This window comes from Rhinatrema bivittatum, chromosome 4, assembly GCF_901001135.1.
Source record: "Rhinatrema bivittatum chromosome 4, aRhiBiv1.1, whole genome shotgun sequence".
NCBI lineage: Eukaryota > Metazoa > Chordata > Amphibia > Gymnophiona > Rhinatrematidae > Rhinatrema > Rhinatrema bivittatum.
The window spans coordinates 51,859,383-51,880,661 of record NC_042618.1 but is presented as its reverse complement, the minus strand read 5'-3'; the positions used below and the strand labels follow the sequence as shown (position 1 = coordinate 51,880,661).

Below are 21,279 nucleotides of genomic sequence, written 5' to 3'. Positions count from 1 at the left end.
TGAATTTGTAATTGGATAGCAGAGGGAAACACAAAAATCCTTAAAATGTACATTTATTTTTGATTTGGTAGGGAGAGGGGAATTATCCAGGAGGATGGGCAAGACTTGGGGGGGGTGGTAGAAGGGGTTGCAGTTCAGGCCAGCATCTCAAATAATCCCTGCATTAAATAACAGGTAGGAAAAGCATGCAGAGGCATAGCTTCAAGAATGCTTTCCAACATGTTTGTAGAAAGGAGTGGGGGAGGGGAGGTGTATTTGGGGGCACATGCAGGTGGTTATTGGATGTGTTGGGGGGATGTGTAAGTGGGTTTGTGTTTGGGTACATATGGTTATGAATTTCTGTGTGGTTAGGTGTATGGGAATGTTGAGGAGTAGTGGGATAAACGAATGGAGGTCTTTGCACTGGGGAGTGTGGCAGGAGAGTAGAGGTGTATGGGGAGTTAGGTTGGGTGAGTGCACATAAGATTAATTTGCATGAGAGATTAAGTATGCCTTGTAGTGGGGGTTAAGGGTGATGTGTATGGATATATGGAGAGTCGGGAGGTGTGGGTGATGGCGTGTGGGGTAATGTGGATACAGGAGTGTGCGGCACATGATTGGGGTTATATAGATAGTTGGGGTGGATGTGAATATGTGGGGGTGTCTGGCTTTGGTTGTGTGGGAATTGTGTGTCGGGTGGGAATGTATATAAGAGGGTATGGGTTTTGGTGGTGCTAGGATAGTAAGCGTCAGAGTGTGTGGTGGGGGGGGGGGGGGGGAAGTGGCTTTGAAAGTGCCTTTTGGTGTCATCAGTTGCTTCAGCTCTTGTCGCTGTCTCTGCCTGTGGTGCTCTGTGGTGAAGTAACATAGAAACATAGAAATGACAGCAGAAAAAGACCAATCGGCCCATCCAGTCTGCCCAGCAAGCTCCCACACATATTCCCATACTTATCTGTTTCACCAACCACCAAGTTCAGGGCCCTTGTTGGTAACTGTTTGATTTGAATTTCCTGCCATCCCCTGCCGTTGATTCAGAGAGTAATGGTGGAGTTGCATCAAAGATGAGCACAAGGCTTAATGTTAAGGGTAGTAACCGCCGCATCAAGCAAGTTACCCCGATGCTTGTTTACCCAGATTGCACAGATCAGTGCCTTGTTGGATGTTGTCTGAATGTAAATCCTCTTTTCCACATTTCTCCCTGCCAAGTACTGGAAGGGTAGGGTGGAGGGAGGGAGGCAGTTGGAAGATCCACTGCTCAGCATTCTAATAGTTTCTCGTAGGAAGAATAATTTTCAAAGGGACTCTGCGGTAAATCACATTTTCCTCTTGCTTTTGGAGCATTACTCTGCCCTACAAGTGGACATCGATCCCTTTAGTAGAATTCTTTCCAACATTCTGTGTGTTGGAAAGAATTATATAAAAAAAGAATTGTAACAAGTGAGGCTTGTCCCTTAACACCTTATTCACTTGTCTTGCTGTTTTGTGTGTTAAAAAGCAACAGTGTCTCCTCTGTCAGTTATCATCAAACATACAGGAAGCATGCAGCGATCTTCTGTTCGCTTGGCCGAGTTAATTTGCCAATTTGTTCATTCCCGTATTCTCAGTATTGATGAAACAAAAATTATTTTGAAGATCTGGATTAAATGGGGCTGCCACCACACGTCACCTATTATTATTGTTCCATTTTGTAGCCGTGCCTCTCCTGCACGCTAGAAGGCAGGCTCTTGGTATAGAAACAGCAAGTGTGATCAGAGGGGTGCATGGAGGTCGCAGCTGCGAGGGGCAGGAGGCGAAAGAAGTCCTGGACCCTGGTGGATCTAATCAACAGGATAAAAAAAAAAAACGCTGCTAAAAAAAAATCTAAGTTCAGAGGGGAGAAAAAATTATAAAAACTTTCTGTGAGGAGTAAAAACATTCAAACAACTTTTTTTGTCCCTCTGAGGCCTCGCTGCTTTACACAAGATAATGTGACTTGACTATTTCTAATGCTTTTTTCCTTCTTTTTGCCTTCAGCTAGGCCCATCTGATCAGGGCTGCAGCTTAAAGTGCCGCCTCATTCATGGAAAACTTGCTATAGGCTGTGCACACTTTCTCTTCTCTGTCCTTCCCTTCCTGTCCCCTCATGGATTTGGCTTTTCTGTGAACTGCTGCCTGAGGCTTGTAAACCTAATTCAAGTGTATTCAAGTCCTTTCTTTCTTGTTGCAAAACGATTCTGTTAACAGAGACTAGGGATTGAGAAAACGGACACTGAGGCCTTAACTGATGAAGAGAGAAACAAGTTTGTGAGACTGGATATTGATCCGGAAACGATAACGTGGCAAAGAGGTACATGAGAAATAACCTAAGCACTAAATAAGTCATGAATTATACTGGGAGGTGGGGGGTGGCTTTCAAACTGCACGCCGCCCTTGTATTCCCTCCTTTCTGTGTTCCCTGAGACCTGATGTGAGATGATGGAAGAAAACATAGTTTGACGGTTCTCGAGAAACAGTGAATCTGCAAGGGGGGGGGGGGGGTGAGAGAGTAGACCATAGCACCTGGTCATTTTTCAGTAGTTTGCTTAGACCTTGAAGATGAATTGTCTTTAAACATCCCAGTATGTCTTGGGCTGGACTGTGGTGCCTTTTTTTTTTTTGGCAGATAAATATGTCTTCCGCAGTGCTTTGGATTCTTCCTTGCCTGCAGATTTGGTTGCAAAGCAGTGTCTTTAGAATTGTGTGGCTGAAGGAGTAGATTGGCTTGGTCCTGCTTGCATGGGCTTGACGCACCTGTAACTACAAGTCAGTGGCTGCACATGGAGTAGAACCAGGAGTGGCTCAGCTCTTCCTTTATGACACAGTAACCATGTAGTCAGCCTTAATTATCATCCAATTTTGCACAGTGAGAGCATTCAAAGAGGCAACGTACATCTTAAGAGTGTCATGTGCAGTTACACTGAAGCAGGAAAAGATTTTAGAAATGCACAGATCGTGACAGCAGGTGACGTCCGCACAATCCATCCAGTCTACATCCCCACATCTCCTGACAGCTTTATAATCCCTTCCTGTCCCTCAGAGATCCTCTGTGCTTGTCCCAAGTTTTCTTGGATTCTGATACCGTCCTGGTCTCCACACCTCCACAGGGAGGCTGCTCCATGCAGTCACCACCATTTCTATAAAAGAGATTTCTTTAGATTACCCCGCCTCCTGCATACGAGCCTCCTTTCCTTTCAAAGAGGCCTGCCTCCTGTGCGTTTATTCCTTGGAGGTATGTAAATGTCTGTTTTATCTCTTCTTTCCTCCAGGTTATACATGTTGAGATTTTAGGTCTGTCCTCATGTGCTTTTTGATGGCTGTTGACCAGCTGCCCTCTGGGCCGACTCCATCCTGAATTTTACACAGTACGCCAAATGAGGTCTCACCAGAGACTTCCACAAGGCAATATCGCCTCCTTTTTTCCCGCTGGCTGTTCCTATTCCTATGCACCCAAACATTCTTCTGGCTTTTGCCGTCGCCTTATCTACTTGTTTGGGCAACTTAAGATCATCAGGTACAGTTGCCCCCAGATTCGCTCTTGTTTTGTTCAGAGGACGAATTCACCTCTTATAATGTTCTGCTCCTTTACAAGTAAATTCTAAAAGGTGCGCGCGTGTGCCCATAAACATGTATATTGGGCATGCGAGCAAAAATATGCTCCATTTTATATTGTGCGTACCATTTAAAATATCCCTACCATGCATGTGTGTTGGAGCCTTACTCACGTACTCACAAGTGACTGGCTGAGAGAGAGAAAGGGCCAATCTGACGCTATATATCCCTCTGTAGGGGGGGGGGGGCACTTTCAACTCAGGGTGGGTTTTGGGGGGGGTGGTGGTGTTACAAGGGTCTACAGACCTTTGCGCCCTAGGCAGACCAATGTAACTCCGCCCCCTCCAACCCACCCTGAGTTGAAAGTGCCCCCCCTACAGTGGGATATATAGCATCAGATTGGCCCTTTAAAAGGGTCTCTCTCTCCTTTGACTTGCACTCGTCAGGACCAGGGGTTACACACATACATCCTGGCCTACTTTTCTACCTCCTTATTCTTAACGCACGTATTTCCCGGCTTCTTAAAATTTGTGGTGTTCGTGAGCGGCCCACATATATGTGTGTGTGTGCATTGGGCAATTTTTGCACGAGCAACACTTTTAAAATCGCTGCCTGTTAGGCATTTGTGTTGCAAAAGCCTGACCCTGCAGTATTTTTAGCATTAAATTTTAGCTGCCAGAACGTAGACCAGGGAAAGCAGCTCCAGTCCTCAAGTGCCACAAACGGGTCTGATTTTCAGGATATCCTCAATGAATATGCATACGAGAGAGTTGGATACGATGGAAGCAATGCATGCAAATATACCTTATAAATATTCATTGTGGATCTCCTGAACACTAGACATGTTGGCAGCTCATCTTCCAGAGCGTCTAATTGTTGCAGGTTTTGGTGATGTCCACAAAAAGGCAAACCTTTCCCAATTTAGCCCTTCCGCTTATGAAAATGTTGAACAGCAGTAGACTGAATACCAATCTTGCAGCGCACCATCAATAACTCCCTTGTTCTTTGAGTGAACTTCCGTTTCCCGCTAACTTTTGTTGATTCCATTTAGCTGTTTCTAACCCAGTCAGTCATTTTAGGTGCCTTACCTAGGGTGCTCATTTTATTTATAAGTTGCCTGCATGTGATCATGTCGGCGGCCCTTCTGAAATCCCAAGTACACTGCATCTAGTGGTCTCCCTGATCTAACTCTCAGGTCACCCAGTCAAGGAAATTAGTCAGATTTATTTGATAAGGCTTTCTTTTGGCAAAACCATACTGCCTTGGATCCTGTAATCCAAACTCTGTAAACTGCACTCTCCGCTGATTTAGCAGTAATTCCATTAATGAGCTCGCCTCAGAGGTAACTGGCCTGTAGCTCCTAGCAGCCTCCGTGCTTCCATTTTTGTGAAAAAGAACCCCATCTGCCCATCTCCAGTCCTTTGCACCACTCCTGACTCCAAAGAAGCAATAAAAAGATCAGACAGCGGGGGCTGCCAGAGCTCCCCTGAGTTCCTGGAATGCCCTTGGATATATCCCGCCCGGCACGATTGCTTTAGTTTTAGGTTCTCCTCGTAAATGCAGTCTTCTGAAAATGTGAGATTTATCTCTCTTCCGTTCCTGTTCTCCGGTCCTACTCCCGGCCTTTTCTCAGTGACCACCAAACAAATATTTATTTAAGCAATTCCGCTGTCTCCTCCTCAGCCTCTGCATATTCCCCCTCTTTACCTCAGAATCTTACAGTTCCACCTTTGCACTTTCTCCTGTCTCCCCCCCCCCCCCACCATTGTACAGAATTTGCTGTTTTTTCTTCCATTTGTGCCTTTACTCTCCCGACTGCTTGCCCAGCTTCTCTTAGAATTTCCAAATGTTGTCACCTGCTTTCCTCTTTCTATGATCTCCTTGTTTATAAACGCTGGCTTATCTTTAGATAGCCATGGTGGCCTCTTTTTTTTTCTTTTTCCTCTTACCTTTTATTTACTTTCCTAACAAAAAGGTTTGTTGCTCTTACAATATCTCCTTTTAGTTTTTCCTACTGCTTAATACTTTCCTTAACTTATCCCATCGAACTGACGACGCCTTGAGGTTTTTCTCCCTGAAGTCCAGGACCCTTGGCTTTGAATAAACCACCCCACTGCCTGTGCTCTAATACTGAACTGCACTATCCTGTGCTCCTTGGATCCCAGGCGGTTCCCCCCCACCATGATATCTCCCCCGTCTGTAAGCACCAGGGCTAGAATCTCCAGCTCGCACGTTGCTTTTGTTACCAATTCTGGGACAGTTCTTCATGCACACGATCCAGGACCCTCCCTGCTTCTAGATGACCCTGCAGCTGAGTTGTCCCAATCAATGTCTGGCAGATTGAAATTGCCTAGCAGTAGCACCTCTCCTTTCGAGATGATTTTATGAATGTCTTCAATTAAATCTCCACCCATTTCTAATGCCTGCAAAGGAGGGCTGAATACACATCAATATAAATGGGATATTCCATTCCTGCTTTCCAGATTAACACATAGTGTCTCTTCCTTACCTTGTAAGCCCTATAGTTCTGTTGCTTTCTCTAGACAGAGAGAGAGCCAGACTCCCAATTCCTAACCTATCCTTCCTGGATTTTGGGCTCAGGAACAAAAAAAACTAGTGTGTAAGTCCTGCAGGAGAGTGGATCCTCTTCGTTGGCACCATGAGGTGCTTGAGCCTCGCACAGGCTCGGATTATTGGGTACAACCTGCGTGGTTCCTGCCCCAGGAAGTGACAGAATGTGTACAGTGTTAGATGTGTTCCTATCCTGCTACGTCTTGGCTCATTCTTTGAAGTTTTAATGTGGGTATTGCCCTCCTTCAGTTTCAGCCATGCTTAATATTTCTTTAGCTAAATCTTAAGCATATACAAGTCTCCTACCTCGCATGGTTGGGCAGTGCTGGCTGGCTGCACAAGAATAATTTTTTTTTTTTAATGTTAAAGGTTAACACATTAATTAAGAACAACTCTTGTTGCTGAATGTGGTATATTCACACTGCCAACTATTAGCAATCATTGCTGTTTTTAATGCCTTAAACAGCAGTGTTTAGGTATTTTTTGCCTACAAATAGTTTTGAACAGATGGCATGCTTAAACATTACTGCTCAACGTAGAGAATTACGTTCCAGGCCTCCATGATGTGACTAGCTCCACATCAGGCCTAGCAGCAGTGAGCAATCATCTTATTAACTTCTGTCCTTGGCACGGTGTGTAGAAAACAATGTTAAATGCGCCTGGAAGGAGGGAGACTTTGTGAGAAGTTCTGTAATAATTTTATGGCTCTTAACCTTGAATCTTCCACTGTCCTGTGCAGGCGAACATCCCAGTGCTTCATGATCCATAATCTTACATGATCTCAAAAGATCGGGTTATTTCCTTGCCCTGATGAACAATCAATTCTGAATTTAAAAGTGAAGCAGAAACTTTTGATAAGTCCTGAAGCTTTGCATTCTGTGCATACTCTGTGCTGTTTCTCTGAAGAATGATATTCCTATGTGATTGGCAACAGTAGTTTAGGGCTTCTGTTGTGCACCTCATTATGTTTAGGAAAACCAGGTCTCATCTCTTCAGAATCTGTGGTCTTGACTGGTTTGCCCCAGCAATAGACAGGAAATGAGTTTCAGGCACAGCCGCCTTGTATTCTGTAGGAATGTCTCTTCTTGTGTCATTTTCCGTTTTATTCATCATTCCTTTTCTAATAATTCCCAACATTCTGTTTGCTTTTTTGACTGCCGCAGCACACTGAACCGACGATTGGCCTTTTTCTTCCATGCTATATTGTAACAAGAAAGTGTAATTTTAATAGCCCCAAGAACTTGAAAGCCAGTGAGCTAATGGAGAAAGTGACTAGAGCCGACCGGCAGTTCTGTTGAATTAAACCAAGTAGAGGAGGATTGGGATGGTGGATGGGGAAGACTTCCTGTGTAGTATAGCAGCTGACAGCACCAGTAGCAGACATCCCCCCTCTAACAGCAAAGAGATTGGTGCACCAATAATAATCTTTGGAGATATAGTTCAATGGAAAAGCATTTGATTGCAAATCAAGAGGTCCCTGGTTCAAATCCAACTAACCCCCCCCCCCCCCCGCCCTTTTTCAGGCCATAGTCTGTCTAGTTTATGGGATCTACCAAGTAGTTGTGACCTGGATTGGCCACTGTGGGAGACAGGATGCTGGGCTCAATAGGCCTTGGTCTGACTAGCAGGGTAATTCTAATGTTCTTATAGTGCTAAATGAATAAAAATGAACAAATAAAAGAAAATTGGCACACATCTTCAGCACCAGTGTGAATAACTTTTGTCATTCCCATGTATTTAACTCCATCTCGGTGGTGGTGGTGATATGGCGCACTCTGCAGCACATCACTTCCCTCTCAAAGTGCTGCATACATGTGGAACCTCTAATTCTGCAATCCCCTCCAGCACCAGGGAAGAGTTCTAGCGAGACACATTCTGACCTCCTCCTCTTCTGAGCTTAGGATGAAAATGTTTGATCCCTTTCACTCCTCACTAGTTTACAGATTCTCTGGGGCATAAGAACCAGACTGTGGGCCCTTACAGGCTCGCACAGGGTGTTCTGCGCCTTCCTGCTCTGACCATTTGTTTTCGGGATTTCTCTCCAGTGTTGGACACCAATGACCGGTTCCTGCGGAAAATCACAATTGGACAGTCTCCAACGGAGAAGGGCTTCTCACGATCGGTAACTACTTTCCACCTTTTCTTGCTTTCCTTTTATTTATTTTATTTAAAAGATTTTGTATACCGTCGTTCGTAGTTACATCACAACGGTTCACAATATCGTATCTAAAACACAGCAATTTCAAACATCATAAACTAAAAATACAATCATAATAAATACTCTAAGAAACCAATAAAAATAATTAAAACCTACAATTATGTGTTGGATACATAGGCTTGCTCAAAGAGCCATGTCTTTAGACCTATCTTAAATCTCTTACAGTCACTTTCGAGCCGTAATGCCATTGGCAAACTGTTCCATGAAGTAGGGCCTGCTATTGAGATAATAAAATTCCAAACCAAACAGAAGAAGTTCTCAGGATACAAATGTAATTTTCACCTCTTAAAGAAGCTTCACGCGTGCACATTAGAAAACACTGATTTTCTCACTCATTAAATGAAAGCGAGCAGGTATGAAGATATCAACAGTGTCTGTCGACAACCTCAACCTTAATTTCAAAGGAGAATTTTCCCCACTTAGACAAAGCTGTTCCTAAAATGTAGTTTTCAGGTTCCAGATGGTGCAGGTTTAGTCGCTGCTTTGCAAGATGGTAAAAGGATATTTGAATGCAAGTAAACATTATAGCAGTAAAAGGCTGCTGTTTTTTTTGTTTTTTGGGGTTTTTTTAGTTTAACATTGTTCTATGATTAAATGGAGGGGAGGGGCAATTTTGTAACCACCCACCGAAACTAGTTGGCGAAAACGCATTCAAGTTCTGCCGATTTTCAGAATGAACTTCTGCCCATAAGCTTTGCTTTGGTAATTCTCCTCCCAAATCTGCCCCATACACAACAAATACACTCACGGTTATGTGCATAGAAATGTTTTGGGAAAGCTTTCACTCATGCTTTTGAAAATGGGAAAGTGTGATTTTAATTAGAAAACATTCCTCAGCCCACACACGCCTCTGCTCACCATGAGCAAACTTATACCCTCGAGTTTTACCACATATCCTCCTTGGGAATGCCTTTGAAAATGACCGTATGTATGTGTGTGCGTGTGTGTGTGTGCAGCATCCTTGCTATTCGTTCAGTTCAAGGCGGAATAACTGTATCGTCCCCACCATGTTTCTAGATGACTAGGGAACAGTAAATACCATTTTCTCTTAACCTTTTCCCTCCATTCTTTTTATGTAATCTGTTTTTATTTTCCTGTCATATTAAAGCTTTTTTTAATTAACATTTTATTGTCATTTTGATGAAGACATAACATTTAGGTGTATTCAGAGACACAGCATGATCTGTGAAGTGTGGGGCAACGTATTTCCTGCAGGAAGCAAATAAGTGAGAGGGACACAGTAAATGAGGGCAGATAAAAACCAAAATGGCCCGCCCGGTGGGGACCCGTCCACTCTGGATCAGTGCGCAGACACATTCCCGCTTTGAACCCGATGCCCACTGCCCCTTCTCCTCCTATGGGTCTTTTTGGGTGGTAACTGGCACTCTATGCAGGTTATTTATTTATTTATTTAAACATTTTTATATACCGAACATATTGTATGCACTTCATGTTGGTTTACAGATAAATTGGGAACAAGCCATTATTACTTTGTCCCAAAAAACATGTTCACTGTTGTAGAATAAGAAAAAAAATAATTATTATAAATAAAGTTAAAAATAAAATTAAAAAAATTAAAAGTTTAAGAATTAAAAATAGACCGAATAATGCCCATTGGAATTGCTAAGATCTCATAAAAGTTCTATACTATGCATTAGAAAATAATAAAAAAACATTGTTATTAATAAGATGCTATAACTTATGGTAATATCATTTGAAAAACTAAATTTAGAAAAGTTTTTAGAAAAACCCATGCCTTCTAGAAGGGCGATAATGGAAAGGTGACCTGAGAAGCACATGCAGACATTCAAGGACTAATTTTTTGGCTTTCCTGAATATTGAGAAATTGGCAATACTAATATTGAGTATAAAAACGTGGGGTGTATTAAAGAATCGCCTTGTGAATGTACATTATTTCTGCTCCAGTGATTTGTGATAATGGTATGGGCTCCCTTTCTGTTACAATAACATTTACGTTTATCAGAATTCGAGAGAGAACGTTTAGTCTGTAACACTATCTGTGGTTGGGCATCTGGGAAAGTGGGCATGAATGTTTGCTCCACCAGTGGTGCCCAGATGTAGATATTCCTTTGCCTGGTCTTCAGGAAGCTAAGCTTCCATTGCATCAACATACACACAAGTTTGAAGCATCTGTGGCAATGTACCAAAGGATGCATGAAGAGAGACTTTTTATCTCTGTTTTTCAGAAGTGGCAGTTAAACCGGTATTGATGTAGGGCACAAATATATTAAGTAGGGGCCCTGTTCCTCCAGCAGGAGAAACACTGATCCCTGCTACTTTCTGTGTCCTTCATGCTGGCGTCAAACCCACTCTCCAGCCTTGGTGTTGCTGCTGTTGGCCTCACTGCTCCTCCTCCTATCAGCCAGCCTGGACTCCTCCCTCTTCCCCTGCCAGATATGCCATGTCCTTATAGCTGGTGCAATTAAGTGATTTATATACTCCTACACCCTTCATGTTACTTGAGTCCTTTGTGTCCCAAACACCATTTTTTTAACAGCCTTTGCCAATATCTTTATCTTGTGGCAAGAGGCAGCAGTGCGGTAACCTGCAGAGCCATAGGAATTTTAGCAACTGGGCCAATCAAGCATATTGGTGCCCTTTCCCCCCCCCCCCCCCAACCTAATGCCTGCTCCTATCTCCCTCCACCCCTTAAACGCTGATTCCCAGTTCTTTCCCCCCTCTCCCACCTCCACCCCCCACTGCCCAGAACCTGGATGGGTGGTAGGTGGGCTGCACTCTTCCTGGCTATTCCCCCACTGCTGGCTCACTCTAGCATTTCATTCCTCCTCTACCTGCCTCCCCCCCCGGTTGCAGCTGTGATCACTTGCGTTGCCTGCTGCGCCCACTCAAAAGATCTGTAACTTGTGTCCTCCGTGTACAAGAGGGAGCCCTACTGAATGAGCGAAGACTTGAGATGTTTGCTTTTTTTAATTCGATTTTCCTCCCCCAGACTCAGTTTGACATCTCTGTGGCCAGTGAAATCATGGCTGTTCTAGCTCTTACCAGCAGCCTGGAGGACATGAGGCATCGACTGGGCAGAATGGTTGTGGCTGCCAGTAAAAAGGGAGAACCGGTCACTACGGAAGATTTGGTAAGAGGAGAGCCACAAGTCCTTGCAACACGAGGGATATTTTGCTGAATGCGCTAATTTTGCCCATTTGCAGTAACTATAAAAACGAATATTGAATGTGCAAGGAGGATTTTTGCTTGTAAAGTTTGTCGGGTGGGCTGTGATCTAAGCACCTGATGGCATTTCCAGTGTAAGGGATGGACTAATGCTTCCCTTCTTGCATCAGAGTTATGTTTTCTTTAGAAATGGCAGAGAATGAAAGCAATTTGGATTATTTTTTTTTTAAAGCATGAGTTGAATATAACCCAAGTTGGGAGTCAGATGAGTTGCCCTACTAACCAGATTCTTCAAAATTTGGCTATTTCTCTGGCTTATCCCTTTTTCACTTTGTTGTCAATTTAATTTCTTATATTGGCACATAGTTTTTCTTTGGGATAAAATGTTATTTGGCCAGCCCGGCGAATTGGTGACAGATGTGCGCTGCTTTGAGGAAGATCCAGGTTCAGTTGCTGGGCCCGGTTTTCTCTCCTCAAGCCAGCTACATCTGGAGTTGCTGCGGAGGCAGCATTCACGGCCCTGGGATGGAGGAGGAGTCACTGGTGGCACCTAGTTGCTATAAAGGTCCATTTAACCAAATTCTGGAGGGAGCCATGGTCTAGGTCTGCCTAGGATCCTCAATGCAGCAAGTGGGTTAGATGAAGTGGGGAGTTATAAAAAAAAAAAAAAAAAGGGGGGGGGGGAGAAAAGCTCTAAGTAGCTGCAAATGGAGGCTCATAGGTCCAGTAAAGACCGGTTCTGACTGAGCTAGAAGCCCAAAGGAGCAAAACTACAATCTAAAAAGAAGACAATGGGGTAGATTTTCAAAGGGGTACGCGCGTACCCCCCAAAAACCTACCTCAAACCCCCCCCCCCTGCGCGCACCGAGCAAGCCCCGGGATGCGCATAAGTCCTGGGGCTTGCATGGAGGGGGGGGCCGCGGTGCCGGCCCGGGGGCGTGGTCGAGGCCTCCGGACCAGCCCCTGGATCAGGTGATGGCGCGCCAGCAGCCCGCTGGCGCGCGCTGATTACACCTGCTTTCTGCAGGCGTAAATCTGCCAACAAAGGTAGGGGGGGGTTTAGATAGGGCCGGGGTGGGGTGGGTTAGGTAGGGGAAGGTGAGGGGAGGCAGAAGGAAAGTTCCCTCCGAGGCCGCTCCGATTTTGAGAGCGGCCTCGGAGGGAACAGGCAGCGCGCGCTGGGCTCAGCGCGCGCAGGTTGCACAAATGTGCACCCCCTTGCACGCGCCGACCCCGGATTTTATAAGATACGCGCGGCTACGCACGTATCTTATAAAAATTCAGCGTACTTTTGTTCGCGCCTGGTGCACGAACAAAAGTACGCCCGCACGTACATTTATAAAATCTACCCCAGCATGTGCAGCAGGTTTACTATGGTCAGATTCCCCCTCTTTTAAAATTGGCTTTCTCTGAGCCATACTGTGCACGATCTGTGGCCCTTCTGGAGCTCAGACACTGCTGCAGCTCTGTGTACTGAGATTGGTGACAATCTCAAATGCTTTCAGAAACTGCAAACACTAAAAATATCACTTAAAAAAACCAAGTACACACACAAGGTGAGATCTTCTTTTGGGTTTAAGATCATCTCCCAAGTTAGACAATGGTGCCTGTTTCAGCTTTGTTAGAGTTCCCCTTGGCCCTTTTGGTTTATTTCTGTTTTTGAAGTTTGAGTAAGGTTAACTTTTTATGGGGCCAGAGTGCTGGCCTTAGCACAGGTCCCCAACCCGAGGGAGGACCTGTGGTCAGCTCAGTGTTCTCTCGAGTCCTGTTTGGCATCAAGTGTGCCCACCAGGGACCTACACTCTGCTGTTATAGCGCTTACCGTTAATGAAATTTGATTCCTAATCGATCAAACATAGTAATGACGGCAGAAAACGACCAAATGGTCCATCCAATCTGTCCAGCAAGCTTCTCATGGTAATATCTATCTTGCCATTTAGGTCACCCCAGGTTTCTCTTAAGGATAGTCTGTGCAGTTACCCCCAATCTTTGAAAAGGATAGAAATATTTACAATCAAAAACCAAGCAACTGATAAACCCTTAAAAAATATTACTATTAGCAACATTTTTACTGGTTGAGGAGCCTTCCAGAAAATTCTGGCAATGCTGACTTGCTTTGTTTTTGGACTTGACGTAGAAACAGTTCTGTACTTTTTCTCATGTCTGCATATCAGTACTACCAGATCGTAAAAGTCGGGGCCCATGTTTGTTGCCATCTGAATACAATTCCCCCTCCCCCCTTTTTTTTTTTTTTTCCACCCACCGTCAAAGCAGAGAGTAACGTTGTGGTTGCATCAAAAGTATCGAGGCTTACTGGTTGAGGGTAGTAATCCCCGTGCTTCTGATAAAGGGTAGTAACTGTCACATCGAGCAGGTTACCCCCATGCTTTCTCTTTCCTCATTTCCACTCTCTAGCCTTTAGGGATCCACAGTGTTTATTCCATGCCCCTTTTGAAATCTTTCATGGTTTTTGTCTTCACCTCCTCCTCCGGAAGGGCATTCCAGGCATCCACCACCCTCTCCATGAAGAAATATTTCCTGGCTTTGGTTCTGAATCATCCCCTCTGAACTTTCATTTTATGATCCCTAGTTCTACTGTTTTCTTTTTTGACGGAAAAGGTTCGAAGTTCATGCATCATTAAAACCTTTTCAGGTATCTTCTGATACCTGAAAAGGTATCATATCTCCCCTGCATCTCCTGTTTTCCAGGGTATTCATATTTAGGTCCTTCAACCTCTCCTCATAAGTCTTCCGATATTGACCTCACGCTATTTTGGTCACACTTCTCTGGACCACCTCTATTCAGTCTCTATCCCTTTTGAGATGAGGTCTCCAGAACTGAACTCAATACTCCAGGTGAGGCCTTACCAAGGGGATTATCACCTCCTTTTTCTTACTGGTTATTCCTCTCTCTATACAGCCCAGCATTCTTCTGGCTTTAGCTATCGCCTTGTCACATTGCTTCGCCATCTTCAGATCGCTAGACACCATCACCCCAAGGTCCTTCTCTTGCTCTGTGCACAACAGACCTTCACCTCCCATCACATACAGCTCTTTTGGATTTCTGCACCCCAGATGCAGGACTCTGCACTTCTTGGCATTGAATCGCAGCGGCAATATCTTTGACCACTGTTCAAGCTTTCTTAAATCATGTTTCATTCAATCTACTCCTTCTAGTATGTCCACTCTGCTGCAGATCTTAGTATCATCCACAAATAGATAAACTTTACCTTCTATACCTTCCGCAATGTCGCTTCACAAAGATACTGAACAGAACTGGTCCCAACATCGATCCTTATGGCATTCCACTTAACATTGTTCTCTCTTCAGAGTAGATTCCCTTTACCATTACAAGCTGTCTTCTTTTTTTGTATTGAAAAATTTTTATTAGGAGTGAATTGCATAAACAACAACAGTACAACTTTCAGCTGCTTCAGCTGTACACAGAAGGTGTAGCATCGTACAAATGATATCATAATGGTTACAAGCATATCAGGCCGTGAACACTACGTATGCAGTATATTCTGATTTCCATTTTCCCTCCATTTTCTTCTTATCCCCAACCCCCCTCCCCCACCCCTCCCAATATAGACCTTAAGACTACGGTACCACAAATCTAGATATAAAAGGTTGTGTATCAAACATCTGTTCTTTAAGGATGTGTCTTATCTTGCCACAATATATATGGTTGCCAACGTTTTTGAAAGGAGATTAGGGATTTATTTTTACAGGCAGTAATTTTACTAAGCGTGTATATCATGGAAACTTTGTCCTGCACCTCTTTTAATGCAGGAACTTGTATGGTCCCCCAATATCTAGCAACCACACATCTAGCTGCCACTAGAATATAGTAATCCAGACCTCTTGGAGAGATGGGATTAGGGTCATGGGCCTTTACCCTGTGGAAAGATAGGAACATCTTAAATATCCTCCATATTTGGGGATCACAGACGGTGTTATCTTTCCCGGACTTATGCAGTAGATATGATCTTCCCCACAGTGAATACTTCCATTACTTGCAAATTAGACATTTTTTGGCTACCTCAGAGATTCAGGTTGACCTGCGGGCTGGGTCTACCTATTTTGAGGGACTTTGTAGGGGAGCCAACAAAGTACAAAGAGCGGTCTCTAGGCTGTATGGGGTTTTCAATTCAGATATGACCCATAAACCCCATTTTGTACAATCCTGGGAAACTGATCTGGGAACGACAGGAGACTTGGATGATTGGAAAGCCATTTATTCATGCATGGGGAGAGGGTTGATAGCTTCACACTTAACGGAAAATTGTTACAAGTTGCTGTATAGGTGGCATAGAAGTCCATCACACTTGCATAAACTATATCCATCTAGGTCTGCCAATTGCTGGAAGGGATGTCAGCAGGTCGGTACCTATCTACATATGTGGTGGACCTGTCCCTTGCTCCAACATTTGTGGACAGGGGTTCAGGGCTGGATAAAGGAAATGTGCCCAGATTATCAAACTCTAACTGTTGGTCGAAGTCTCCTTTATGTTACGGCTGACTTACAAGCTGTCTTCTATCCATTACTCAGTTTGTAATCCATGCCACCACCTTGGCGCTCACGCCCAACCTGCTCATCTTATTCACAAGCCTCCTGTTTGGGACCGTGTTGCTGAAATCCAAGTAGATTACATTGGGCGCACTTCTTTGATCCAGTTCTTTAGTTACCCAATCAAACAAAATCAGATTTGTCTGACAGGACCTTCCCCTGGTGAATCCATGCTGCTTTGGGTCCAGCAATCCTCCTCACTGTAGTTTACTATCCTTTCCTTCAGCAGAGTCTCCATTACTTTTCCCACCAGCCTGTAGTTCCTATCCTCCTCTTTGCTACCACTATTGTGAAGCGGGACCACCACCGCTCTTCTCTAATCACGCGGCACCACTCCTGTTTCCAGGGATCTAGTGAACAAGTCATTTAGGGGATCTGCCAGCACATCTCTGAGCTCCCTCACTATCCTGGGATGAACCTCATCAGGCCTCATGGCCTTGTCCACGTTCAGTTTTCCTAGCTCTTCCCGTACATTCTCTTTTGTAAATGGAGTTTCATCTGTCCCATCCCCATCTACAGTCTTTGTCTACCAGCAACGATCCTTCTACAGGAGTGAACACCGAACTGAAGTATTTGTTTAATATTTCCACCACTTCTTCATCTCTCTCACCTTTCAGTTTCACTATACCACTTCTGACCTCCCTTCTTTTTCTGATGTATCTGAAAAATGTTTTGTCAACTCTTTACCTCTTTGGCAATCCTTTCTTCCACTTAACCTTTTGCGCTCCTGGTTTCTTTCATCCTTTCCTTCAGTTTTAAGATTTTTTTTTTTTTGGGATCCTTTATACTTCTTGAACACTATTCCTTTTGTCTTAATTTTTTTCAGCCAGCTTCGTTGAGAACCAGAACAGTTTTTTTTTTCCTCTTACTCTTGTTTACTTTCCTAACATATAGATTTGTTGCCTTTGTCGTCAAAGTGGTTTACGATATAAAAGGTTACAAAAACCAGGTTAAAAATTAAAAGGAATATTACAAGCAATATTAAAACCAAGATTTAAAAAGAGGAACCTAAACAACTTAAAACCTTAAAGTAGAGCCTGGTCAAGGTGGGTGCTGCTAAGTGAATTGTTTGGGGCTTGCTTTTGTCTTAAATTTTATTTTCATTCATTACATTTAATTCTTGCCAGCTGGCTTCCCTTTTTACTCTGGATTTGCATTCCCGATCTTTCTTAGACGAACAAGGTTTACAAGCCCATGGATGTAACAAAACAGACAGACTCTGCCTGTCCTGACAAAATGGAGCCACCTGATCAACAGTGACTCAGAGCAAGTTTAAGGTGCCAAGTCAAGCGGGGTGGCAGAGGAGAGGGCAAAAGCCTTTGCAGGAGAGATGCTAGCCATCACTGTGAGTGCTAGTATGTGCTCATGCTCCCCGTCGTGGCCTCAGGTGTGTGTGCACGTACAGGTGCAGGCTTTACCGGACGAAGCTGAGTGGGAAGTGCAGAGCAGCAGAAAATGTCCTCCACTATAAACCAAATACTGAGACCCCTAACAGCGCTGAAAGTTCTGGCAGCGACTTTGAGTAGCTCACGTAGTTTCGATGTCCGCACACACTTCTAATGTGCTTCTGTTGTAGCTTCTTTTCAACTTGAAAAGGCTAGTGTGCAGTGTAAACTTTGCACCTGCTGCTTGCGCAGCCAGCTGGGCTGGGGTATCACATTCGGGCCGATACAGTAAGACGTGCGGGAGAGCGGGCTAGCGTCTTACTGTACTAGCACCCAGGCCACTCTCCTGGGCGCGCGATTCAGTAAGTAAAGATATGCAAATTAGGGCCCATGGTAAAAGGAGGCGCTAGGGACACTAGCGCATCCCTAGCGCCTCCTTTTTGACAGAAGCAGCAGCTGTCAGCGGGTTCGACAGCCAACGCGCAATTTTACCAGCATCTGTTCTCAAACCCACTGACAGCCACGGGTTCGGAAAACGGATGCTGGCAAAATTGAGTGTCAGTCTTCCAACCCATGGGCTGCAGGCAGATTTTAAATTTATTTATTTTTTTTTTAATTTTCTTTTTTGGGGGGCCTCCGACTTAATATCGCTATGATATCAAGTCAGAGGATGTACAGAAAAGCAGTGTTTTCTGCTTTTCTGTACACTTTCCCGGTGCTGGCTAAAATTAATGCCTGCCTTTGGCAGACGTTAATTTCTGAAAGTAAAATGTGCAGCTTGGCTGCACATTTTACTTTCTGTATCTTGCGGGACTAACTAATAGGCCCATCAACATGCATTTATATGTTGCGGGCGCTATTATTTTGGGGGGGGGGGGTAGACGTGCGTTTTCCACGCACTATTACCCCTTACTGTATAAAGGGTAATAATGGCGCGTCAAACGTGCGTCCAAATGGGGCTAACGGTACGCTCGGCCTGAGCGCCTTTGACTGCATCGGCCCAATTGGTAGCAGTGAAAATATAATTGTACAGGTGTGGGTTTTCCTCCCTTCCTAGCTAACGTAACCTTCCTAGCATCTCCCCCACCAGGAATATCACCTCTCAGTCCATCTAAAAGTGCATGTGCTGTGGAAGCCCAGGCACACTTTTTACCTGGACTGAGGAGGGCAAACTGGCCATTATATAGCTTTGAAAATTGGCCTTATGGAGGCAGACATGAATACGCTGAAACCAGATGAAATGAAACTTTGTCATGAAACAGGAAATCAAGAGAGCCTCCAAGTTTCTCTTTGCAGATGGGTGCTTAGAGCTGGCTCATGTACTCCCTTTTTTTTTATGGGAATAATATATTTTTTATAATGTTTTTTTATTTAAGATTTTTTATAACGCTTAAGAATATAAGACTTGCCATACTGAGTCATCAAGCCGGGTATCCTGTTTCCAACAATGGACCAAGTTGAATAAACAAAGCAGCTAACAAGGAGAAGAGTTTTTTTTGGGTACATGTCGTTGGTGACATCTGTGGAGTCCTGTGTTAGACGTCCATTGGAATGGACTTGTAGTAGCCCCCTTGCTGTTGCTTTCCAGGATGCTGGGGATTACTGTTCAAGCTGACTTCATCTCGACTGTTGGGCTGGAACAGCCCTGAGAATGTGACTCTGAATGGGTTTCTTCTAATACCAGTTCCATAAATTCTCCTGTGTTCATTTTTGCAGGGAGTCAGCGGTGCTCTGACTGTACTAATGAAGGACGCAGTAAAGCCAAACCTCATGCAGACATTGGAGGTGAGGGTTTGTTTGTTCTCTCCTGAATGGATGGTGCATCTCATTCAGCACACGGGGGGGGGGGGGTGTATGGAGGGTTGGTGATCTTACTTTATTGGCAGGGGGTACCCGATATGTACCCAGCTGTCATCCCTGAGGCCTCCTCTAACATTTGTCTGAATATTAGAGGCACAACCGATGCATAGACCTGAGCACAACTGGGCCTGGTAAAGAGAAACTTGAAGTATTTCAGAAACAGTTCCTTGTGAGCTCTGCAAACCCCAGGCACACGTGCTCACCTTTGTAGAGAAGCTTTTGGTGTTCTGTTATTTTTTCATTTAGTTTGCACTAATAAACATTGAACTTATTAAGTTTTGCTCTATTGTAGTTAGTTATTCTACTTATTTTAATTTCTGTAGCTGTCTTTTTTTGAATTTTTGATGTGGTATACAAACTTTAAAAATAAATATTTATTTGTTTTTTCAATCTTTTATGTACCGTAACCACAGTGAATGCTGACTGGGAGAGTGCACAACCACATTTCAAAAATACAATAAAACAATTCACATAATAAAAATAATAAATATTTGGCATGCAAGAGCATTTGTCAGCATGCCACAGCAGAGAACCTTTAGACCTCTAATCAGCCTCCCTAGTCCCCCCACTGGACCCTCTGATCTCTCTTGTGGACAACATGACAGCAAATTAAGCTGTAGAAAGTGAGCGCAGCCAGAGGACTATGCCAGTGTGTGTTCCCATGCCTCGTCTCACCTCCCACGTGGAAACCAAGAAAGGGTGGAGCCTTTAAGCCTGCGCTGACTTAGTTCTGATCCGTTCACATTTCCTGCTTCTGAACATGCCAGCGCTGCCATGCAGTCCATGGATTGGGAATCCGGGGTGGGGAGAGTAGGAGCAGAGATCTGAGGCTGTCTGCCCTCCCTCCCTCCACCATCTATAAAGGAAGTGTTGCAGGAGGGAGAGGCGTCAACACCCGCCAAAAAGAATTGTTGCCAACATTCTGGTCTAAGCACCTGTTTTCATGGTGTTCATTTTTCCAGTGAATAGTGGAGTAGGTTGAAAGCTTTTACTGTTGCCTCACCATTGTCGAAGGAGTAGAAGACATGGTTGACTCTTCTATATGAAAACTATGAATGTGCAATTTTTTAACTCTACCGTTGGCATCTTCCTGAAAACTGGGCAGAGCACAGAGCAGCTGATTACATCGAGCTTGTCTGCTGTCAAAGGTCGTCTGGAGCTCGTAGCCACACGTCTTGGTCTATGATATTGGCTTAATGAAAGTTGCTTTTTTTTTTTTGCCTTATTCCACGGTGTGCACGTAATTTGATCCATTATTCCTCTTTTACAGGGAAATCCAGTGTTTGTTCATGCAGGACCTTTTGCCAATATTGCACATGGCAACTCTTCTATCTTAGCAGACAAAATTGCGCTGAAGCTAGTTGGCTCAGAAGGCTTTGTTGGCAAGTGTTTGTTCTCTCTCTATTAAATTATGCTTCCTAGCCTACAAACAGTGGCTCCGCTTTGGGCTGGGTGTTCACTTACTCTTTTTATTCTGTCTACAGTAACCGAAGCAGGATTTGGAGCAGATATTGGAATGGAAAAATTTTTCGACATCAAGTGTAGATATTCGGGATTGCGTCCTCATGTGGTGGTGCTGGTTGCTACCATAAGAGCCCTTAAAATGCATGGCGGTGGGCCAACCGTAAGTACGATCTGTGTAAATCTTCTCTGAGCACGCGATTCATAATAATAATACATTAATAATGTAACTTAAATAAATGGAATTGCTGAAATGTCATGGGAGATGGTGCACCTTGATACTCTGAGCTTGTTTTAAGACACGTCAAGTGAGTATGAAACTTGGCGTTGTATTAATTGGGTGACTGGGAAGAGAAATTCACCAGCTCCGAGCTGGCTTGCATGTTGTGAGACCCAGTTGAGGCTGTCGTTGGTTTTGCTGCTGCTTTAATACATGTCCTCTTGTCTTTAGGACTCCTGAGGTCTGCTGTGTTCATATTAAATATAATAGAACTTCAGCTGCAGAAATACTAAATTGCACT

General features: G+C 44.1%; 1 protein-coding gene across 2 annotated transcripts in view; it reads left to right on the top strand.

Moving 5' to 3' along the window:
* MTHFD1 (methylenetetrahydrofolate dehydrogenase, cyclohydrolase and formyltetrahydrofolate synthetase 1) overlaps positions 1-21,279 on the top strand; it is a 144,366-nt gene that overhangs the window by 79,153 nt on the left and 43,934 nt on the right. For both annotated transcript variants that reach the window (XM_029598114.1, XM_029598115.1), the window contains exons 16-21: positions 2,203-2,305; positions 8,163-8,239; positions 11,307-11,447; positions 19,154-19,222; positions 20,568-20,679; positions 20,782-20,921. In XM_029598114.1, the coding sequence (XP_029453974.1) occupies positions 2,203-2,305; positions 8,163-8,239; positions 11,307-11,447; positions 19,154-19,222; positions 20,568-20,679; positions 20,782-20,921 (642 nt within the window). The remainder of the gene's footprint in view (positions 1-2,202; positions 2,306-8,162; positions 8,240-11,306; positions 11,448-19,153; positions 19,223-20,567; positions 20,680-20,781; positions 20,922-21,279) is intronic.